The sequence below is a fragment of the Stigmatopora nigra genome, chromosome 22 (genome assembly GCF_051989575.1).
Source record: "Stigmatopora nigra isolate UIUO_SnigA chromosome 22, RoL_Snig_1.1, whole genome shotgun sequence".
Lineage (NCBI taxonomy): Eukaryota > Metazoa > Chordata > Actinopteri > Syngnathiformes > Syngnathidae > Stigmatopora > Stigmatopora nigra.
The window spans coordinates 9127897-9150987 of NC_135529.1; the positions used below are offsets into that span (position 1 = coordinate 9127897).

A 23091-nucleotide genomic window follows, 5' to 3' on the forward strand; every position below is an offset into this window, starting at 1 on the left:
ATTTTTTTGTCATTTCACCACTTTTAAAGCACAAAAAGTCTCCGAATTCTTTTGACAACATTGTTAGGCTGTTACTAATCAATCAGTACCAATAATATCATGCGTCCAGAAGAGTAATAAAAAACAAAATTATGATTAAAGTGGTGCTAAAGCTAGTCTCAACGCTAGTTTTGCTACTATTGGTGCATTCTCTCACCAGTGGTTTGCATATTTTACCTCTCAGGTTAGTGGAGAGCCATATGCACCCATGAAAAGAGCCATATATGGCTCCCGAGCCATAGGTTCCCTACAATGTAGCATTTTAAGTCACTAACAAGTACGATAATTCCATAGGCGATACGTAGAGTATCAATAACAAGAGTAAAAAACTAATAATTGAAATTCCAAAGAGAATAGGCTCTTAGGTTAGTGGAGAGCCATATGCACCCATGGAAAGAGCCATATATGGCTCCCGAGCCATAGGTTCCCTACAATGTAGCATTTTAACTCATAGGTAAGTACAATCATTCCATAAGGGATACGTAGAGTATCAATAACAAGAGTAAAAACGAATGATTGACATTTCCAAAGACAATAGATCCCCTAGGAAAGGGAATAAAGAAGTAGAAAAGCTCAAAATTAAAATATTCAGAGCTATGCTGTTCACTATGTGACTCTCTAAATGCCAAAAGAATAGAACACATGCAGAAACGACTGGATTTTGTTGTTTTCTGACACAACGGCCTGTTTTTACCCAGCAGGAGGACCAATCTGAAAATCCCTCCCTCTACTTCCATTTTTCACTGCTTTTATTCCTCTGTCTAGATAGGCAATTTCTCCCCCAGGTCTCTGGAGGGAACTTTTCTGCTAGACCAATTTCATCCATGGGTCTAACTTCAATCCAAACAAGCACCCCCACACGTTCAAGCAGGACTTTTCCCTTTTTCCTTGTTCCCCTTCATCTATTCTTCCACACCTGCCCTTGGCTTCAGCACTCATCAACGCTTGTGTGCCCCCCTGATTTGTAGGACAGCCCCTGTGGTGATGATTAGGCAGAAGTCCTGCCGCGAACCGGAACGTAGGCTCTGCAGGAATCAAAAGGCTATTCCATGTCCATCGCAAACTCTCTGATCCCTTCAATATCAGACCAAGGAAGATGGGGGAGGTGGGTGTGTTAGTTTTTGGAAGGAATAAATACAAGAAAAATGATATCTACAAAAACTAAAGTACATAAAATTTAGATATGTGCCTTATGGGATCATAGACCAAGTTTAAACAGACTGTCTTTGAATATTTCCATATAAAATGGTGTCATAAATATACATTTAGGACGACAAGGCTTAGAGGGTTTTTGCGCAAAAACACTTTGACACCAACCTGCAATGATTGTGTTACTAATTTGGACAATATTAAAAGGACCGTTGGGGAAAACTGATTTTGACACCAACCTGCAAAAGTTGGGGTAAAAATTTGCCTAGCGATTGCCCGGCGACGGTGAAAATGGAAAGCTTTGATCGTGGCTCTCGAGTGGGATGATTTGGTTGTAAGGCTTTCTTTAACAGAAAATCCAGTGGACTCTTTTAGTCAGATTTTGCCACCACACTGCGTATGTCATTTCGCGTATGAGCAGTCCCTCCTGAACACCCCATCTCCCAAAAATACTCAAATATTTAAAAGGGAAAGACACTCTGGTATACAGGGGTGTCAGACTCGGGTTGGTTCGCGGGCCGCTTTAATGTCAACTTGATTTTACGTGGGCCGGACCATATTAAATATAATATTTCGATTTTTATTATAAATGGATTAAAAAAACTGGATTAAAAGCCCTGAATATTCAGTTTTTTATAGATCTAAAACAATGCTTATTTGAGCTTTTTGTTATATATTTTTAGATTTTACAAAATTATTTTTGAACTAAAAACATAGAAAAAATGGATTAAAAAATGACAATTATTGATTTAAAAGGCGGACAATCAGAAAATGTAATATACATCTTTACTTTTCGTTTAAATTTGACCCTAAAACAGAAAGTCGGCACTCATGATTTACTTTCCCGGGCCGCACAAAATGATGCGGCGGGCCAGATTTAGCCCCTGAACCGCCACTTTGACACCCATGCTCTAATAGTTGTGAAAAACAATGTCTTTTGCATCCATAAGGCCGCTTGAGCTCAGGAGAATATTCTCCAAAAACCCTGAGTATCCGCCGTGGCGTACTAAAACTGCACTGCCCCCTACTGCATGGCATGCATACGCCAATGTTTTCAAGTGTGCATAAAAACCTCTCCCGTGTTTTCTGTTGTTTTGGTTGAAGCGCCAGCGTGTAAATGCACCCTTAGGTGTTAGGAGGCCAAGAGCATTTGGAATTAGCTGAACTATGTAGAGTTCATTCAACTTGGCGCATTCTGGTTAGAAAGCGAGGCTTATTTAAATGATAATGAGGGACAATCCATTGGATTTAGTACTGGGGAAGGGAGGGAAAAGGGGCTGGTAGCAGGGGGATCCATTAAAACGCCAGCGGTTCATAAGCCATAGGGTCGGCATATAGCTAAACACTCTCTCTTAAAAGCCATTATACATGGCTCTCAATGGATTTCTGCAGTGCTTAGGACTTCAAAAGGATTTAAGAACCTGCCCCAGAGAGCGAGTGTTTGGGGGAGGGTGAAGGGATGTGTGTGTAGTGTGTGCTGGGGTGTGTAAAGCGCATGTGTGTGTGTGTGATAGAACGAGAAACAGAAAGAGAGAGGTAAAAGGAGGGTGGATGTTCGTGGCTACTAAGAAAGACAAGACAGAGGCTGGCGGCAAGGAAGGGTTAACCAACAGCTTGAGAGCAGAAAAATGTAGAAATCCGCCCCCTAATCCTCTCTACATTACCATGCGACCTTCTTTACCGATAAAAAATACAAACTGAATGTAAAGAGAAGTATAATATGATTTTTTTTGCATCCTAGACCAGGGGTGGGCAAACTTTTCGGCCCATTTGGAGGCCAGATTGACTTTAAAAATTTGACAGATGGGCGGGATCAGTACAAGATATGATACATATAAAAAAGTGCATCCGTTAACAGTACATATGAAATATAAGAGAAAAATGGACTAAAGTATTAACATACTTATCACTTATTATTAAAGTATAAAGTACAAAGTCAAGTAAAAAGGAATGTATTAAGAAATATTAAAATGTCATTTAATAAAAGATAGAAGGGCTGTAAAACACGAAAAACAAATAAGAGTGGACAGAGCTACTGCTACTGGCTTCCGCGTGACGGCACCATCTTGGGGAAAAAAAACAAAAAAAAATATTTGGACAACGTCAGCGGGCCTGATTAAAAGGCCTAGGGGGCCGGATGTGGCCCGCGGGCCGTAGTTTGCCCATATCTGGGTTAGTCCATTGTTGCTCTCAAGGTTTTAGGGGCAATCATAACTGGCGTAATTAAGAAAGTGGTGCATGACTCCCTGTCATCTGGTAAAACATGTCAAATCAATTGTGTGGATTTAAATGAAAATTGTAGTTTGTTGGCAAAGATAAACAACAGCACAAGCTACCGCATATATTCCCCAAATTCATGTGTGACATCTGCACCACAAGCACAATTATCAAGTCAATATAAACAAATAGAGTCATGGCAATGAACAATGAGAAAATCCTTGGCTCTTAAATTGATGCATGACTGTTTTTTAAATACAGACAGGCGACAACAATCACATAACATTTATCTAGGCTTCTTTTTATTTTTGGCAATACGACAAGACAAATCCATTTTCAGTTGCTGTCATCATAGCATCATTCATTATAGCTGTTACTTTGATCTGGTACGCGTTATGCTAATGTGAAGTGTTCTTGGTTAAGTACCAAGGCATTTTATACCGTTGAAGGAAATGCACGAAACGCAATGAACGACACGAGGTTTATGATTCATGGCCTTACTTAAATACAAGTCAAACTCTAGCTTAGACATTAGGAGACAGACATGAGAAATACCAAGAGAGCCAGATGGTTGGATACGAATAGATGTGGATGGCATAGTGACAAGCGCCAACGTCTGCACGCCATTCATTTGGCATCGTATTAGAGCGATATTCCACATCTAACACTGTCAGCAATTGCAGCGTGCAATTTTCAGCTATTCCTCTCCTTCGCCACCACCCCCTTCCCCCCCTTACCGCAATCACTCATTCATAGCCCCTCCTTGGAGCTTGTCATAGATCCCTGTCAGAGCTGTCAACTGACATCGTGTTTTCATCTGACAAGCCCTCCTCTCGCTTCTGACTTTTTTATTAAGAGACATCCTTTTGTACAAAACAAAAGAGCGAAAGAAAAGGGAGAGAGAGGTAGAGAGAGAGAGTACATACAACCCAAGACAGAGAATAGAAATGAGAGAAACAGATGCTACAAGACAGAAACAGCCATTTTCCAGAAAGTGACAGATTTTTTAATTGGGTGGCTTTTTCAATTGGAACATTGAATAGCTTAAAACAGTGTATTTAACAAGTTCATTAAATCTTTTTTTTTTTTTGCTTCGGTCGATTCACCAGCAAAAAAAGGGAAGGAAGCCTTTCCTTCCTGTTTTTGACAGATAAATGAACAAGCTGATTGAGTTTAGTTTGAGAGGGTATTAAGGGTATTGGGGGTGCTGTTTGACAGGCATCTGTTAGGCCGCATATTTCTACATTCATTTAAAATGCTGCTTTGGATTTTGCATAAATTCTCATTACTTTTCCCTGTATCTAAATTGCATTATTTCAAGCTTGACGCTGAACCAATGCCTGCTTCAATTTGCCTTTGCCACCTACTCATCCTTTGAATGAGCTGGCATATGAATTCTGGCACAATGATAACTGGAACAGTTCTTTTAACTCATTCCATGCCAAGGTCAGGTTAGATCTTGCTAAACCCTCCTTAGAGCATGTCTACATTGCATTGAAATGTGCCAAGGGTTGAAATAATGCCAGAAGAACTAGATGTGGTTTGACCAGCTTCATTATCATTTTCTGTCTTAAAGCATCTAGTCAAATTGTAGGTTAGCAACTACGATTTTTTAATAAAGTGAGGGTTATACAACAATATGGGCTTACACTACTTTCCTAATATAAGTGGAAGATATTTATATAACATGTACATAACATGGAAAAGCTGTCTTACCTCAATTTGTTGTTCCTTGATGCTGTTTCTGTGAGATAGACTGAAGTCCGGCATTGTTTCGTCTTTAAAAAATCTCACTGGACAGCGCATTAATGGTTTGATCTGGAGGACATAAGAGAAAACTACAATTGAGTAAAAAGCTATTTGTTTACAGTTAGAAGAGGTACACTACAACGTGGAATAAGGACATAGGATTTTCTATAAAGTGCAAGTTCTCATTGGCTTTTTGTCTGTTTTTAGCGCATATTTCATCTTATTTTGGGCTTTCAGACAATGGCTTACATGTTTCATGTCCAGAAAATCTTAAGAACGTATTATAGCCTTCACAAATTCAAGACAACATGCGTCAGATAGAGAAAAATAATCCCTCTTCTGTGTTTCAGATGGGGAAGTGTACTATTCTAAAACCATTGCAAACAGTTTTTCAAACACTTCTTTGTGTTTTAAAGTCACGTATTTGGTGTAGCTAATTTCTGCTGCTACAATAGTAATGACTTTATTCATCCCGTATTCAGGAAATTTCATTGTGGCAGTAGCAAGAGGTTGATTAGACAGAACAGCAAAGCAAAAGCACAAAATACAAGTAAATGGAATCATTAAGAATCTGCAAAATCATCAGCAAACTGATGTTTTTTAAATTAAAAAAAATACATGGTCCATCGCAATCAGTTAAATTTCAGTCACTTAATTTCAGGACCCATTACTGCTTTTGTTCCTCTAAAGGAAAGTAACCAACAATTTTGTCCCCTTAGTGCTGTAACAAGAAATATTTACATAAAATCTAACTTATTCACTTCCAAAAACCAATAGAAATTGCAGATTTAGCCACCTCTATGATAATAAACCTCATCTATCGTGGACATATATTTTTTTATTAGAGTTTCGGTAAACCCACAACTGGCATACATTCAAATTCCCCAACAGATGTTAGGTTAGCAAGCAAAACACAGAAATGTCTGGGTCACAATATTACCAGCCAATCACAGCAACACCCCAACATGGAGTTAAAATGGCAATGGCCGCTGGGTGTATTCTATCCCACTAGCTATTTACACGTAGCACCTCCCCAGGTGACATGCGTGCCGTGCCGGCTGGCCTTGGTCTCCTGATCTCCACTGTAATTTAAGATGATCACTGCTACAATTAACCTTTCCCAGTAAATATCAATTATAGCCCCCGGCTGGGCTAGAATTAAAAGGGTCATCAGCTAATCTGACAGGTCCTGAACACTACCACCTGGCAGGTGGGGGGGAAAGGCAGCTGAGAGAGAGTGTGTTTGTCTACCCTTGTGCCCACTAGCCTCACATGCCAAGTAGAAGTGATTTCCTTTTAATTACTAAGCTGCTGCTGGGCAAGCATGACGTTTCGCCACAGGGTGTGAACACTGCTCTGAGGTCAGGGATAACATGATGGGCTTGGAGTGAATATGGCAGAGAAGAACCTATGAAAAAAAAGCTGTGGTCTTGCTGTTTTTTGTTTTGTTTTGTTAGTCCGGGCATGAGTGCAATGTGAAGCAGATATGATGTAATTTTCAGAATTAAAGGAATTGGTATTTTCTTCTCAGTTTAGAACTTGTTGGACTATAGCAAGGGGTGTCAGACTCGGGTTGGTTTGTGAGCCGCGTTAACGTCAACTTGATTTCATGTGGGTTGGACCATTTTAGATATAATATTTAGATTTTTTTTTTATATAAATGGATTAAAAGAACTGTATTAAAAGCCTTGAATATTCAGTTTTTTATAGACCTAAAACAAGGTTAATTTTTGTCTTTTTTGTATATTTTTTTAGATTTTACAAAACTATTTTTGAACTAAAAACACAGTAAAAATGATTAAAAAATGACAATAATTGATTTAAAAGGGGGAAACTCAGGAAATTTTATATACATCTATTCTCTTCATTCTAATTTGATGCTAAAAGAGAAAGTCGGCATTCATGATTGACTTTCTCGGGCCGCACAAAATGATACGGTGGGACAGATTTGGCCCCTGGGCCGCCACTTTGACACCAGTGGTCTATAGTTTACTGATTAATGAATTTTTACACGTTAATGAACTGCATGTCTTTTGGTATAAATACACCTACAATTTATTGTCCACTACGGATTATGTATATATGAACAAATACAGTTTTCTTTGTAAAATTAGGTGGGATCATCTTATAGTCAGTTTGCCTAATAGTCCAATAATTACAGTAACTGTGTGAAAATGCTGTGTGAAAATGTATTTTGAATTTCAGTGTCCTGCTTCAGCAAGTTTAGTCTCAAGGGATCGAGTAAATCAAGTAAAGCTTTGCTGTTACGGATCCGATGGCACAATTTAACATGGAATGCAGTGTGAAAGTGGTGTAAAAAAGGCTTTAAATGGCAACTGGATCTATTAAATTGGAATTCTGCCTCTCATCATTTTTATCTGTCGACATGCTGTCAGCTTCATCTCTCCTTTAAACTCACAAATGATGGTGTAGGTGTTTTGGATTTGCTTCTATCAGAAAACCAGTAAAGAGACAAATCTTGCAGGGTGAACAAGGAAAGAAAGCAGTGACAGTTGGTGTCAAGATACTGTTCACTTTTCATCCTGACACCTCTAAATATTTGGTTTATCCAACACCAATTCCACCGGAAACTTACTGAAGGTGTGCTGCCATGATAGTTAGCAAATAAATGACCCAAACAGCAATCAAGTTGACTATTGATCAAGCTAAAGTATCTAATTAGTCTGCCAAGTTAATCATACAGCTTTCATGGATCATCTCTGCGGTGTTTTTTAGTGGAACATAGGGCTATTGATCTTTAAAGGAATTTAACTCTGACTAATAATGAAAGAGTAAAACAAACTCAAGTGTCTCATGCTGTGTAAAATACTCCTTAATCGTCCCAAATGCACAACAAAACACATTTTTTCCTAAGAATACATTGAATATTTAGCAATATTTTAAACAATAGGAATTACGGACAACACTATGTTCTTGAATTAAGTGTTTCAATAGATTGTTGCCAAGGTTACAGAACATTTGAGTAAACTATTTGGTTAAATTGTGATCGGTAGGAACCGCGAATGTGTCAGCATTAAAAATAAGTGCTTAGAATTTTGGCTTATCTAACTGTGTTTAAAAATGTTCCTTTCGGTTTAAACAAAGAATGTTATTGATCACTGATTACAAACGGTGATAGAATAATTTGTGAGTTTTCAGTAAAAATTTTGACCAAAACCTCTTTAAAAGATCTCATTCAAATACACCAATATTTATCATTTTAGTTCATGTTGGGTTTAATCATTCCAAAATTCAACCTGATTTCATCCTTCCATGATAGAATTATTATTACAAGTTTCCATCTGAAGTCGTCTTCATTCCAAGATAATCCATTTATTTATTTGGAGTACTGATAAGAGAGAAAGAAAAAAAAAACCCGTCCAGCTAAGTGAGAACCCATGTTTTACATGAATAATGTACAAGAAATTAGCACCATTAGTCTCGGTATTGAACATGCCTCCAGTCATTCTCTTGAGGCCATTGCTCCGTGCTCTTTAATTATCTTCAAAGAGCCCTCCAGCATCTTAATCCTCCCTCACCAACGCCCAAGTTGAGTGCTGCTGACTTTGTCTGTTCATTTCTACTTTAACCCTAGCTAAAGTCACAATTCCTACCTGATTAAAAAAAGGAGGAGCTTGTTAAAAGCAAGACTGGATTCCCATGTCACTTCAATTTAAGCCATAGCAAACGTCTACTATGTCTTGGCAATGCCAATCACTCCAAACCCTTACAAGGATTCTCAAGGCCGACTTTAGGTTTCTTTGTTACCCCACCCCTTTCCTCCTACTACTACTACGACTACTACCACCTCAATCACCTTGTGGGAGCTTAAAGGTGGGCAATGGAAGTATGTGCAGTCTTCCAGTATCTGCCTCACAAAGGATGAAAGACAGTTACCGCAACGTACCTCTTCCATCTCTTACTCCCTAGTCAGACATCACCTGTCAGCAGTGCTAAGGGAGGTTGTGTTTCATCCTTGTGTCTATGTCAGTCTTTATTACCCTTGAATCTTGGACTTTGCCCCCCACCCACGACTCTAGCACGCTTGAGTCAGGTGTTCAACCATTGAAAACCCTAGCGTTGCAGATTCAAAGGGTAAGGATGGTATATGGGGGGGATGGTCCGAGGCGAACAGATCCGGATCCTTCCTTTAATTTGTTCGGAAAAGTGTCCTGCGTAAAGGACCCTCACCCCCATTAACCCAGTGACAAGCCGATACCCCTACTCAGGGAGGCATGAGTTTTGTGTGTGGCTAGCTAGTCGAGGCGTCTGGATACTGGGCTCAATCTATTGGCTCATTATCCCCCCCGCCTAGGCCCGGGTGTAGAGAAGTGCACTTTAGGGCCACAGGCCAAATTGATTCATCTGCCTTCATTTTCTTCAGGCTCAGAAGTGGCAGCTGCTCAGAGGCAGTGGGAAGGAGTTATGGTGAGAGACAGACGGGTGAGTGGGAAGGAGAGGCAGGAACAGTGAGATGATGGGGGGTGGGATGGGGGGGCATCAAGCGAAGGCGGTATCCCTGGCTTTGTTCCTCATCCATGTCTCATTTCACTCCCCCCCTCCATTCCCTTTCACTTTACAGCACCACTAACACCTCCATCGCTTGAAATCGCTATCAAGGCGTATACTTGCCCCCATACACCCCCCCCACAAGTCCCAAGTTGGAAATTAGCCCAAGGACAAGCTAGTGGATTTACTACAAGGGGAGCAAATGGATTTTTGCTTTTATTTTGACGAGTCCCAGTGCATCCATTACGCCTTTTAACCATGCATTATTCATAGATCCTGTCTTATAATAAATGTCCATATAAAAAATGGTACACATATTATACATGGCTTAAAAAATGCTTCCATAACTCCCATTCCCTTTTTGCAGACCTAGAGCTATAATGCTATTTATAAGAAGATTCAAAATCTTATGAGAAAATGTAAGTTGATGATGTGGCTATTCAGGTAACAAAAGCAAATGTTAAAACTTGAAAGTGAGTACAATTGAGGTTTACAAGAGAGGAGATAGAAGTCAGGCACAGTGAGAGGCTGCTAACCTGGGTGGCTTTTGACCAGAACTGCAACAAAGCACTCAACCTGTAAAATGAAACCAGTCTCATTCCCAGGCAGCACAGATCCCCCCCGAGAACCCCAAATCCCATGGGATGTCATTTAGAACAGACATCTGAGGCGAAAGGGGCATTCCCTGCAGACCCCCGGGTCTCTCTATCATTCCCAACATATGTCCCCTGTAACGGAGCAAGACAACCAAAGGGGTAAGCAGAGTTGAAGTTACTCTACTGGTTTGCTGTTGATGATAAAATCTCTATTGCCAGATATGGGCAAACTACGGCCTGCGGGCTGGATGTGGCCCGTGAGGTGTTTTAATCCGGCCCGACGACATTGTCCAAATAATTATTTTTAATTGAATGTTTTGCATTTTATTTGTTTATTTTAATTTTTTATTGATTTTTTTATTTTATTTTTTTATTTGTTATTGATTTTATTTATTTTTTATTTTTCGCAAGATGGCGCCGTCACACGGAAGCCATTGTCAGTAGCTGTGTCCACTCTTATTTGTTTTTCGTGTTTTACAGCCCCTCTATCTTTTTTAAATATGACATTTTAATATTTCTTAATACATTCCTTTTTACTTGACTTTGTACTTTATACTTTTTACTTTAAAGATGAGTGATGAGTAAGTTAATAATTTAGCCCTTTTTTCTGTTTATCTTTCATATGTACTGTTAACGGATGCACTTTTTTATATGTATCGTATCTTGTACTGACCCGGCCCATCTGTCAAATGTTTAAAGTCAATATAGCCCCCCCGGGCCGAAAAGTTTGCCCACCCCTGATCTATTGCTGTTTTTACAATGGCAACAATGTGTTATCACGTTACTAATAATCTCTTTTAAATGCCCCTACACGAGGATCAAAGTACACAAGCTGCAGACTGCGCATAACGTTTTATGACAGATGTGTAATTTATTTATGACTCTCAATTCTATAGCAGTTCGACAGTGATAAGAAAGGCGTCAAACCCTTATCAGCTGATTAAAGGTTCGACTACGAACCATTCGTTTCGAAGGATACTGAAATGACTTTGTGCAATGATGATTAATTTGTGCAAAAACCATAAAGATAACATAAGATAAAGTATTGCCACAATTTAAATAACCACAAATTTGGCATCCAAAGGTCTAAAATTTCGCTCTCCAACTAAAATAAAAAGCATATAAAATCTCCCCATTACATCTTATTTACACAATAAGACTTACAATTATTTATTATGTCATTAGAGTGAACTAGAATAACAACTCTGTCTAGTAAACAATAAATTATGACCAAAGGACATCCAAACATTAATTAAGATGACGGAATATCACAATCATAAAGTCCGTTAGGCATTTCACCGTGAGTGACATTCAAGTTTATATTTTTTTTCTAAGTGACATTCACATTCTAACACCCTCAATGACTTTATTAGCACTTGAACATGAACGTATTAACAGCCAAAAGTGAAATAATCACACTCTCCTGCTATGGCACTTTTCGCCTGAAAACTTTTTCACCTTCACACGTTGTTTCAGACATTTTTAATATCCTCAAATGTAATCTGAAATAATTATCGGCCGACAATGACATAAAATGTGGCAAAAAAAGGTCCCTTCTAACAAGTTCACATTCACACACACACATTTAGAAGTTTGTAATAATTCAACCAAACACTATTACTCTAGAGATGAGATTGTGAAAAAGAGGAAATGAGCAAAGGATTGATGAAGAAAAGTCTGAAACTTCTAATCAGTCTAACTTCAAACAGTGATCTTCAATCTAGACAGGAAATAGCTCTTTAAAACTACATCTTGGGAAAATTGGTTGAGTTAATGTTCTATTGTTGACCCAAGAACAACTCAAGACAGATGGAAAAAAAACTCCCTAATTGGCTAAACTTTTGTTCCTATAATTTTTCCATTTATAAAAAAATGTTCTTGTTGGATGTCATTTTGAATATTTTCCTAATCTGTTGAAATAAATTGAAGTGACTTGCATTGGCTTGATCTGTACTGTTGGTTGAAATTCAAAATGTAAAGTTTAATCTCTTAAAATTTAGTAGAGGTTTTATAGCTGTCTGGAAGAAAAGACAGATGGAGGTATTTTTTTATGTGTATATATATCTTTTTTTTAAAGGAATGAAGATGGTCTGGTCTGGAATTGGGAAGGTGGTAAACATTCAGAAAGTGACAGAAGGAGACCGGATGAGACAGACAGAGTGCTTTAGGGTTTTTTAACAGGAGGCAGATGCAACACGTGTAATGAATCAGCTTCAGTTCGACGTGCCTTCTTTCTGATGTCTGAGTACTCATCCTACCCTTGGAAGGCAACTCACAACTTATCGTATGCCTGGAAAAATCTGCCAAAGGATTTTTGGAAGAAGTGATATGTTGGACGAAAGACAGAACGTTGAAGAAGAAGAGTCTGGGCAAGTGTACTTGTATGTTTCATTAGTTTTAAGTAGCCACTTATGTATAAAATAATGGCATATGCTGACAATGGAATGTAGACTAACACTTTATAGTTTTCAATCAAAAATTGTTGATTCATTTGTTTTAGTTTGGTGTTTGTATGGAAAAGGAGATTAATGGAATGTTGGAGCAACTGCGGTAAAAACACACAGATGGCTGCAACCAGTTGGTTTAAGAGAGATTGTCCATTCCAAAGAACACAATTATGTCTATTATTAGATCTCTGGGCATGATTCAGAGCTATATGATGCTATCTAAGCATACCATCAATCAATCCATCATTTGTATAGCACATTTAAAGGACACGTGTTACAGATTATAGTACCGTATTTTCACGACTATAAGGCGCACCGCATTATAAGGCGCACCCTCAATGAATGACATCTTTTTCCATATATAAGGCACACTGGATTATAAGGCGCACTGTCTATTTTGGAGAAAATTTAAGACTTTTAAGTGCGCCTTATAGTCGTGAAAAGACGGTAATTGCTATTGACTTCCAGGTATGAAGCACTCACTACTTCACAGTCACCTCTAGAGCCAGCCATTGTTGATGTTTTGGATTTTTTTGTATAAAATCTGGCAGTGGGGGAGGAGCTATATGATGGAAGATTTTGTAAACTAAGATGGCATCTGCATATTTAACAGTATTGTTTCAATTCAGGCGTTTGTGTTTTTTAATATCCGACAGTGGTGGTTTTTGTTTTTCTGTTTTTTCCGCATATAAGGCGCACTGTCTATTTTGGAGAAAATTTAAGACTTTTAAGTGCGCCTTATAGTCGTGAAAATACGGTATGGACACAACATGGTGCTGTGAATAAAACTGAAAAACAAACTAAAAGACATAAAAAATAAATAAAAAATAAACCCAAAAAGTCCTATAGGACTGCAGTCCATAAATGGCATAGCAGTATAAAAAGCCATAGAAAAATAATGTGGAAATGTCTTTTTAAAATGCTGACATTATAAAACCCCAATTGTCAAATCACAGCAGACATCTTTGTACAGCAATATGTTTCGGTATGTGTATCTTGGATTCAGGATTATGATTGATCTTCTCCGGAGGCTTTCCTCTCTGTATTTGAACGGGGATTGTCTTTTATTCAAATCACAGCTGGCCACACCTGCCATGTGAGGCTCTATCTACAGAAACCACATTTAGTCCTAAATCAATAACAAAGCGATAGAGAAATGAACCAGTGGAGCGAAGTAGGGAGCAGCAGACGAAGAAGTCTGATTTTGCTTGACATTTACTTGGTTTGCGCCATGTCAACAATCAATCCGAGACTGGATCTGTCATCCCAAAACCCTCACGGTGGCTTAATAATTGCCTGAATATAAAGATACAGCAAATTCTCAACCCAGTCAAACTACGGCCCACGGGCCACATCTGGCCCGCTAGGCCTTTTAATCCGGCCCGCCGACATTGTCCAAAATGTTTTTTTTTCCAAGATGGCGCCATCACGCGGAAGCCAATGGTAGCTGTGTCCACTCTTATTTGTTTTTCATGTTTTACAGCCCCTCCATCTTTTTTTAAAATTACATTTGAATATTTCTTAATACATTCCTTTTTATTTAACTTTGTACTTTATACTTTTTACTTTAATGATGAGTGATTAGTATGTTAATAAGTTAGTCCTTTTTTGCTGTTTATGTTTCGTATACACTGTTAACGGATGCACTTTTTTATGTGTATCACATCTTGTGCTGACCCCGCCCAATTTTTTAAGTCAATATGGCCCCCGGGCCGAAAAGTATGCCCACACCTGACCTAGTGGGATAATTACCCAAGTTATTTGTCAAATAAACCAATATTCTAAAAAAACATCATGAAGGAATCAATGGAAAATGACTTTAGTTTTTTTTGTTGACTCTTATAGTGCAAAAAATATGATAGTAAAGTAGTTCCTTCCACATTTATAATGTCTTGCTTTAGTCACATAAGCAAGAGAAAAAAAGCAATAAGCTCTCTATAATGGGTTGTCGTATTAGATGTGCTGATCATATACAATCTTTTCATCCCAGCTCGGCTTTTTGATGGTGGATGGGCTCCATATTATCTTCACTCCAGGCCTATTTGCATTACGACCATATTTATCGGCATGTATCAGATAAGCATTATAATCAGCTTTAGCTTGCGCGACAGGCTAATAATTTAAAGTGTTAAGCAAAATAGAATTTAACACAAAATCAAACCAATGTTGGATTTTTGGTTTTAGACAAAAGAGGATCATAACATATGGAATTAGTAGCAGCAATAAACAAAAAAAAATATGTTTGGCGGATTATGAAGAAACAATCAAAGGAGTAGAAGAGTAAATGCAAATGGAAAAGACACTTTTGGCTTGACTTAAAATAAATAAACACCAGCTGACATTGATGGTAATCCCCCAAAAAAGGGAAATTCCATAGACATCCATTAAATAGAAAATTTATCGCATTAAATTAAGACCAAAAAATGAATAAAACAATAACAAAATGCCATGATGAAGGAGCATTTAATTTCAAAATAATAATAATAAAAATATGGTGCTTTCTATGCAGTTTGTACACATGTTTTAAATGTTTTGGACATTTGGAAATCATGCAAAAAGTGTATAAATAGTCTACTTTGATGTAGTTTCAACTAAATTCTTCACATAGAAGAAGGCTACTCAAATATGTGAGCCCAACACAGCTGTAAAACATTAAAAGGGGGCCACAGTGGTAGGATCTGAACAACATCATGAAGCCAGCCGGGGTAAGGTGAGAGGTCTAACATGAGTCATGTTAAAAGAAATCACTACATCCCGGAAAGAGCTGGTATATTATGTCCTGCCACTTAGCTTTCCTGCTGTTATTTTTGTAGAATTTATTGCTTCTGGCAATCGGGTCTTACGGAAGCTGTGTTAACTGAGCTGTTTGATGTTTAACACTAAAGTTAATTTATTGACGATGTTACACCGTAAATCTACTTCTTTGTTTCTTCCTTTTTGCTAAATGCGCAAATAAACAGAAACAAAAAAACCTAACGCAACTATGGCTTTCTTATTGTGTCGTTTTCACACAAAAATCCTTAAACATGAGTGTTAAAACTATGATAGTAGTGTCTATATATTTTAACCACCTATTTAGTCTTCTTAGTTGGGCTTAGTCTATTTCACATGTGTCAAAGTGGTGGCCCGGGAGCCAAATCTGGTCCGCCGCATCATTTTGTGTGGCCCGGGAAATAAATGATGAGTGCTGACTTTCTGTTTTAGGATCAAATTAAAATGAAGAGTATAGATGTATATTAAATTTCCTGATTTTCCACCTTTCAAATCAATAATTGTCATTTTTTAATCATTTTTTTCTGTGTTTTTAGTTCAAAAATCATTTAAAAAAATCTAAAAATATATTTTAAAAAATCTAAAATAAACTTTTTTAGATCTATAAAAAAACTGAATATTCAGGGCTTTTAATCGAGTTCTTTTAATCCATTTATATCAAAAAAAAATCTAAATATGGTCCGGCCCACGTGAAATCAAGTTGACGTTAAACCGGCCCGCAAACCAACCCAAATCTGACACCTTTGGTCTATTAAATCAATAGAAATTCCACCAAGTATAAGGCCTTTTCAAAAGTACAGTGCGATATAACTTTTCATCCAAAAATCTGAAGGCCATGACAGAAAAATCCATCACATCTGTCAAAAATCCGTCCGAAAACCAAATAACAACAAACAAGCAGCATTTAAAACTCAGTCCTTCCGAAAACGACATAATTTTAACTAGATAAACAAACCCCGAGGGAATATTAACATCTTCCAACCAAAATAAAAAGGCCTGCTTTAGGCCGAGTCCCTTATCGGAACCTCTACTGCGACATAACGTCGCCCTGAAGTGGATGAGTATGCCGTTAGGTTCTGGCTTTAAAAATGACTCATACCCAGGGATGCTACTCAGCAAGGGGGATTTTTTTTTATAAATGGAAACATCTAGCAAGGTCATCTCTCCATTTGTCTGGCGGTGGAATAGTGAAGGGTTGCTGCATATCTGGATTGTGCTTCCACGATTGGCCGACAAGCTCCTGCGGCCCTGCATGCAATGATGGCGCTCCATCTTATATCACTGTGGGGGTGTCCAAAAGTGGCATGGTGCTGAGCAAAGTGCCTTCCCCTTGCTTTCAGTGCCTCTCTCTACATCCCAGAAGCATCCATCAAATCGCTCCCCGGTGGGGCGTGGGTAACGGATCGACTTTTCTCCGTCGCACTAATCAATCCGACTCTCGCTGCCTCTCCCAGGGAACATTTATGGCTCGCCATAAAGCAGGCCTTTGGGGCATTACGGCACCCAGTAATCCTGCTAAGTGAGCAATATTTCCCATCTCTGAAGCTGCAGTTAGACGATCTTGGCCCATAAATAGCAGAGTTAATCTCTGGCCGTGACTTTTTGGCGAGACCTTAGCAGTCATACACCCCCGGTGGGTAGCTAAGGTAAAAATCTGATTTTGAGGCTAATTATGAACTGGTCAACTTTGATTATGGGGTTGTATTGGTGTTTGAACTGGAAAATCCTGGTGGATATTACATTTCTTAGATTTGAAAAGGACACTAGATACCCACCCGATTAAGTCCAGATTTTACCAAAAGGTTTTTACAGATACAAAAGCCTTTCTAATGGTTACTTCAGGTGCTAAGTGGGTTAGTTACTCTTGCACTTTTTGCCAGTGGATCAGATTGGCAGTACCAAATACAAACATTGGACAATGGCGCCAATAAATTAAGGCAAAATGATGAACTATTATGGGATTAAAATGTAATCACATGTACTTTGGGAAATTTGACCAATCTGCAAAAAAAGCAAGGCTCAAGTGAACTTTGCATAAAATCACAGAGATCACTGAAACAAAGTATGCTAAAAGTATTTTCTTAATATATGAAGTAGTCTAAATTCTCCACCCAATTGTACAAACACTTAAAAAAAATAAGTATAGGCAGCTCAAATTAATTGTAGCGTATATTTACAAAAGATGATGATCAAAAGACAATAGAAAAATCGAATAAAAACACACACCCACACATACAAATATCAAGATTTGTACTCTCTTATCCAAGACATTTTTCCAAGGTCAGTGGTCGCTCTCCTCAACGGAAATGCACTCCCCCATTTTATGCCCTTCTGAGTTAAAGCAGAAATGTCAAAGAGCTTATATTTCAGAACATCTTAAAACAGGCAGTTTTCTCCTAAGGCACCGCAGGGAATTCTATATAGTAAAATGCAGAAGACAGAAGGCAGACTTTGGTTGAATATTGCCAGAAGGCTAGAGCAACTACCATCTCTTCACCAATAACTGCTGCTTAGGTTGATCCCACTTTATTGTATTTCATTCCATCCATCATGCATCAAAACGTCTCCCTAAGGTACTTTTGGCTCAGAGCAAAGGGCTCTGTCTCTTTTTAGCTCCAAGGCCAAATCCCTCCATCACACCACAGGTGCAGAAGTCAAGGTCTTCAACCCCCGGCACCCTCGGCACTAAAGCAGCACTGCTCAAGTCAGCCAACCTCCCCCAGGCTGTCCGCTTATCAGCCAGTAAAGGTTGCTGACTTTTTAAGTCTCTTCGTACAGGTCAGAAACCCGACATTGTTTTCCCACTTTGAGATAGGCAGAGAGACATGACATGTTCCCATGGTAACACCAATCCAGCTAAAAGTACATCGAAGATGTCAACATTTCTTTCAAATGTTTTGTACACTTGACCAGAACGGTCAAATTATGGGTATTTCTCGGGATATGTTTATCCGCTTGTGAATTTTTTAAGTTTACAAGGCATTCATTGAAGAAAAATGAATTTAATATGGAAAACTTTGTTTATGGAATACTAAAATGGACTTTTAGGGAAAGTGTGGGCTGTTACTTCTGCTATAATGTGAGATTTTCAGAAAAATACCATACCAACAATTAAAAGAATTTAGGGGTAAGATGATGGTCTGGGGCTGCTTTGCTGCTTCAGGGCCTGAAACTGAACTATTCCAAAGAAATAGGGGAAAATTGCAAAAATATTTCACCACCGATTTGTGATTTCAACAAAAGTGTGCAACTTTTGAATGCCTGGAAGAAGAATTTATGATAGAAAGGCATTTATGTTAAATAAATGTCCATGAATTTCAGAATTAAAACAGTAATCTAAGAAGTAGTGGGCAAAAACATGGTCTCAATAGAAATTTGCCATGAATAGCAAATGACTGACTTCTGTACAAGGCTATTAGTTTTATGTGGCAATTACTTTTTCACAACGGGCAGGTAGCTTAGAATTTTCTCTATTCCTTACAAAAAATATTATTTCAGCACCACAGAAATTTTGGCCCACGTTTATTGAAGTGGCCCCTCCTTGTTAATCATAATACATTCCCATCAGAATACTTTATTGTATGCCTTTGAGCACATACCAATAAATGAAAGCTCTGAATGAATGAATGACAGTCCTTGATTGCAAAAAAATGTTCTTTCATGGCCCCCTTTTCAAAGAACTTTTTCTAGTCTGAGTAAGAGTGTAAGGCATTCAATTTGAAAGTAGTTGCAAATTCATGTGATTCTTTAATTTGACGTTTGATCACATCCTCTTCAAATATCTCAAATATACTGCAGTTGCTATGCAGTCACTTCGGGTTAACCTCCATGTGTTTATGAATCATTTCATTGTTTCTCCCTCCATTCCTTTTCTTTTGAAGTAGTCTTAAAAGCCCCTTTTCTGGTGAGATACTATCCCAAATATTTCTGCCAAACCGCTGTCTTATCCAGCGACGGGGAGCTTGCAGAATGTTGAATAAGTACATCACATCCAAGAGACTGCGGTTGGTAATGGTTTCAGCAAAACTCGAAAGGTTTTGTGGCGCTCCCAAACATTGGGATTGGATTTGGAACATGACTGATCTCAGTCTTCACACAAACTCGACAGTCATAAGAAATGTTGCATTAACCAGATTTACAGAAGCTTCTTGGTAAGGCGAAAACATCTCCTGCCATTCACTATGACCATCCATTGTGTGTACCGTATTTTCACGACTATAAGGCGCTCTTAAAGGTCTTAAAATTTTCTCCAAAATAGACAGTGGGCCTTATAATCCAGAGCGCCTTATATATGGAAAAAACAGAAAACCAAAAACGAAAAACCACCACGGTCGGATATTAAAAAAACACAAACGCCTGAACTGAAACAATACTGTTAAATATGCAGATGCCATCTTAGTTTACAACATCTTCCATCATATAGCTCCTCCCCCACTGCAAGATTTTATACAAAAAAAATCCAAAACATCAACAATGGCTGGCTCTAGAGGTGACTGTGTAGTAAGTACTTCATACCTGGAAGTCAATAGCAATTACCGTATTTTCACGACTATAAGGCGCACTTAAAAGTCTTAAATTTTCTCCAAAATACAGTGCGCCTTATAATACAGTGCGCCTTATATATGCAAAATATGTCATTCATTGAGGGTGCGCTTTACAATGCGGTGCGCCTTATAGTCGTGAAAATACGGTATGTTAGAAATAACTGTTGGACTGCCATTGTGAGTATGTTAGCTATAACTGTTGGACTAAAAAGATCTTGTCTATAAGGATCACTAACCACAAATCGGATATCTTTCCTACAGCTAACGAGTCATAAAGATATTTTAAAGTCGATACAAAGGATAATGCCACAGAGGACCTGTTTATTCTGTATGTGTTGCAGGGGGGGCTTAGCTCCTGCACACATAAAACCTTTCCTTTATCTCCCCGAATAATCAGTCTAATTATGCTCATTGGAGGCGTCCAATTAATCGTCTATTGTCAGCCGGTGGCTAAGTGTTTTGCTACTCCTTAGACTGCTTCACACCGACATAGTAAAATCTGCAATTAACACAAAGCAGATTTATTTACTGCCACTTGTCTAAGCTCTGACTCCCTCCAATTATGCTTGATCAATTTTGTCAGGCGTGGCTGTGGCACTGGGGAGAGACCCTTGGAGAAAATAAAAGATGTAAAAAAATAACATTTACGTGTGTGGAAAAACAAGAGGGAAAAAAATGTCCGCAAGGTCGTCAAGTCTATGGGAATAAGTGATTGTGACAATTACATCTGGTTTTGGGTGAACTTTTTCTGTATTTAAATCATTTTGTCTGTGTTTTAAAACTAGATTACAGAAATTAAAATTGGAACCATGTGATAGAATAAGGGTTTGGGAACCTTTTTGAAAGAGAGAGAGCCATAAACAATTCCTATTTTCAAATGTTATTCCTTGAGAGCTAAACACACAATTTAAAAGTCAAAATACATGAAAATGTACATTTTTTTTGTCATTTTACCACTTTTAAAATACAAAAACCCTGAATTATTTTGCCAACGTTGTTATGCTGTTGCTAATCAATGAATATCGATGAGTTTAATAAGTATCAATGAAAGAATGGATGCAGAAGACTCTAATGATAAAAAATCAATGCCATTGGTGCGTTTGGGGCTCGGCTTTCTCACCACTGGTTTCCATATTTTACTTCAGAGCCCTAATCAAAAGAGCCATATGTGGCTCCCGAGCCATAGGTTCCCCACCCATATCATAGAAGAAACAATAGAGAGCAAATATGTGGAGATATCCCAGTCAGGTTTTTTTTAAACACTGTTAGGCAGTAATTGAATATTGCTTGGTTTGACATATGTATACATATGCCTTTGTTTTGTAAATTATAAAATGAATTAATAAATGACATTATTTTTGTCTACGAATGTATACAAGCAGTATTTTGCATGCTGAGGCTGCAAAATGTGTAACAAAACTGGGTTTTAAGTGCCATTGTAACGATTGCCTGTGGTATTTAATACAAATAAAGCACCTGGAATGGAAAATGGAAGCAGGTCATTTCATTTATCTTTTTTTAATGTGCCCATTCATGCTTCTATTTCAACATTGTAAACATAAATGTTTGTGTGTTTATTAGACGATAGTAAGCCGATTCCCTGAAGCTCAACTGCTGTGAAAAGCAAAGCCCCACATGGGTGCAGACACTAGGGAAGACAAGCCCACTGACTGGAATAACCGTGTTACAAACCCCACTGTAAAACGTCACTAATATTTAATACCCTGCTGTCAGGTCTAAAGGACGCAGCCACATAGATGAACAATGCAACCAAGTGTACGATCTTCTGCAAGGCTCACTGCATCTGTGAGTGAGTGGAAGAGAAATATGAGCAATGTGCATGTGTATGACTGTTGTAGACAAATGTAAAAGAAAGACTTGTGTGACATGCGTCATCCTTTTTGGCTCACGACATTAACATTTTCACAGGGATCTTTAGAAATCAGCAGACCAACCGCTATTGACCACCAACCAATGGGTGGGAAGCTCCTTACTAAGTGGATCAGGTTGAAAAGCCCTTTAGTTGGGGAGGTTGGGCTAATGGGAGCATATATCAGATCATGAGAGTGGATTTTTTTTATCTGACAGTTATTTTAACAGATGATTAGAACATTATCTGAAACAAATGGTGAATAGTGTATTTTCCGGACTATAATCCGCACCCTTGTGCGACATTTTTCCCTCTCTGACTAAGAAAAGCCTGCAATATTGTTAGTTTTAGGACTATAGTTATATGAAAAACATTTATGTTTACATATACTTATTAAGCCAACTGTTCTCCCTTTCAAAATTTTACAATTTTTCTGATAAAATAAGCAATCGGCCTCCCAAAAATTGGACCTATACTCCAGTGTGACTATTTTCTCATCTTAATTGTGTATTAGATGTCTAATGCGACATAAACAAAACAAAAAAAAGAATACAATAATTGATAAACATTTGATACATGACTGTATCTGAGGTCTCAAAGCTCTAACATCATTTGTCAAGACTCTTCTGCCTCAGCCATTCAGGTTAAAGCGCAAAACCTTGGAGAGGAATTATCTTACCAATTTGCACGCATGAATTAATCTTAGTCATTCCCCCGATACGCTGGCTCCGCACTCTAACTCAGTGCATAACATCCCTTCTAAATAACACATGCACACAGCGTAGTGCCAACCACGACAAAAACAACAACAACAACACATTAACCATGTGGCTTCATCTGGAGAACACAGTCCTCCAGACTCAGATGTGTTAATAGTCTAGCCCCCCTTGGGGCATCATCTCCCTTCAGGACTCTAGAGGACCAACCCTAACCCGTTTCCCTCAAAAAGGGTCAACCACAAGAACCATACCTCCATCTGGTCGTACTCTGTAAGTATTGCCAAGGGGTACGTCCAAACCACGCCTGACACGTCAAGCCAACCCCACACTCCGACCCGAGCCTCGGGCTATACATACGCTATTGTGCAAAAGCAATAACCCCCCCACAAACCTTTTGCACGTAGACCTCCTCTCTCTTTGTTTTACAAATGGCCTCTCCCACATAATTTTACATACACACTCCAACTGAGCTCTAGGGAC

The 23091-nt window shown here is 38.4% G+C and overlaps 1 protein-coding gene across 4 annotated transcripts in view; it reads right to left on the bottom strand.

Annotated features, from left to right (window-relative positions):
- Positions 1-23091, bottom strand: part of LOC144215511 (autism susceptibility gene 2 protein homolog) — a 201059-nt gene that overhangs the window by 131106 nt on the left and 46862 nt on the right. For all 4 annotated transcript variants that reach the window (XM_077744492.1, XM_077744493.1, XM_077744490.1 and 1 more), the window contains exon 3: positions 5122-5223. In XM_077744492.1, the coding sequence (XP_077600618.1) occupies positions 5122-5223 (102 nt within the window). The remainder of the gene's footprint in view (positions 1-5121; positions 5224-23091) is intronic.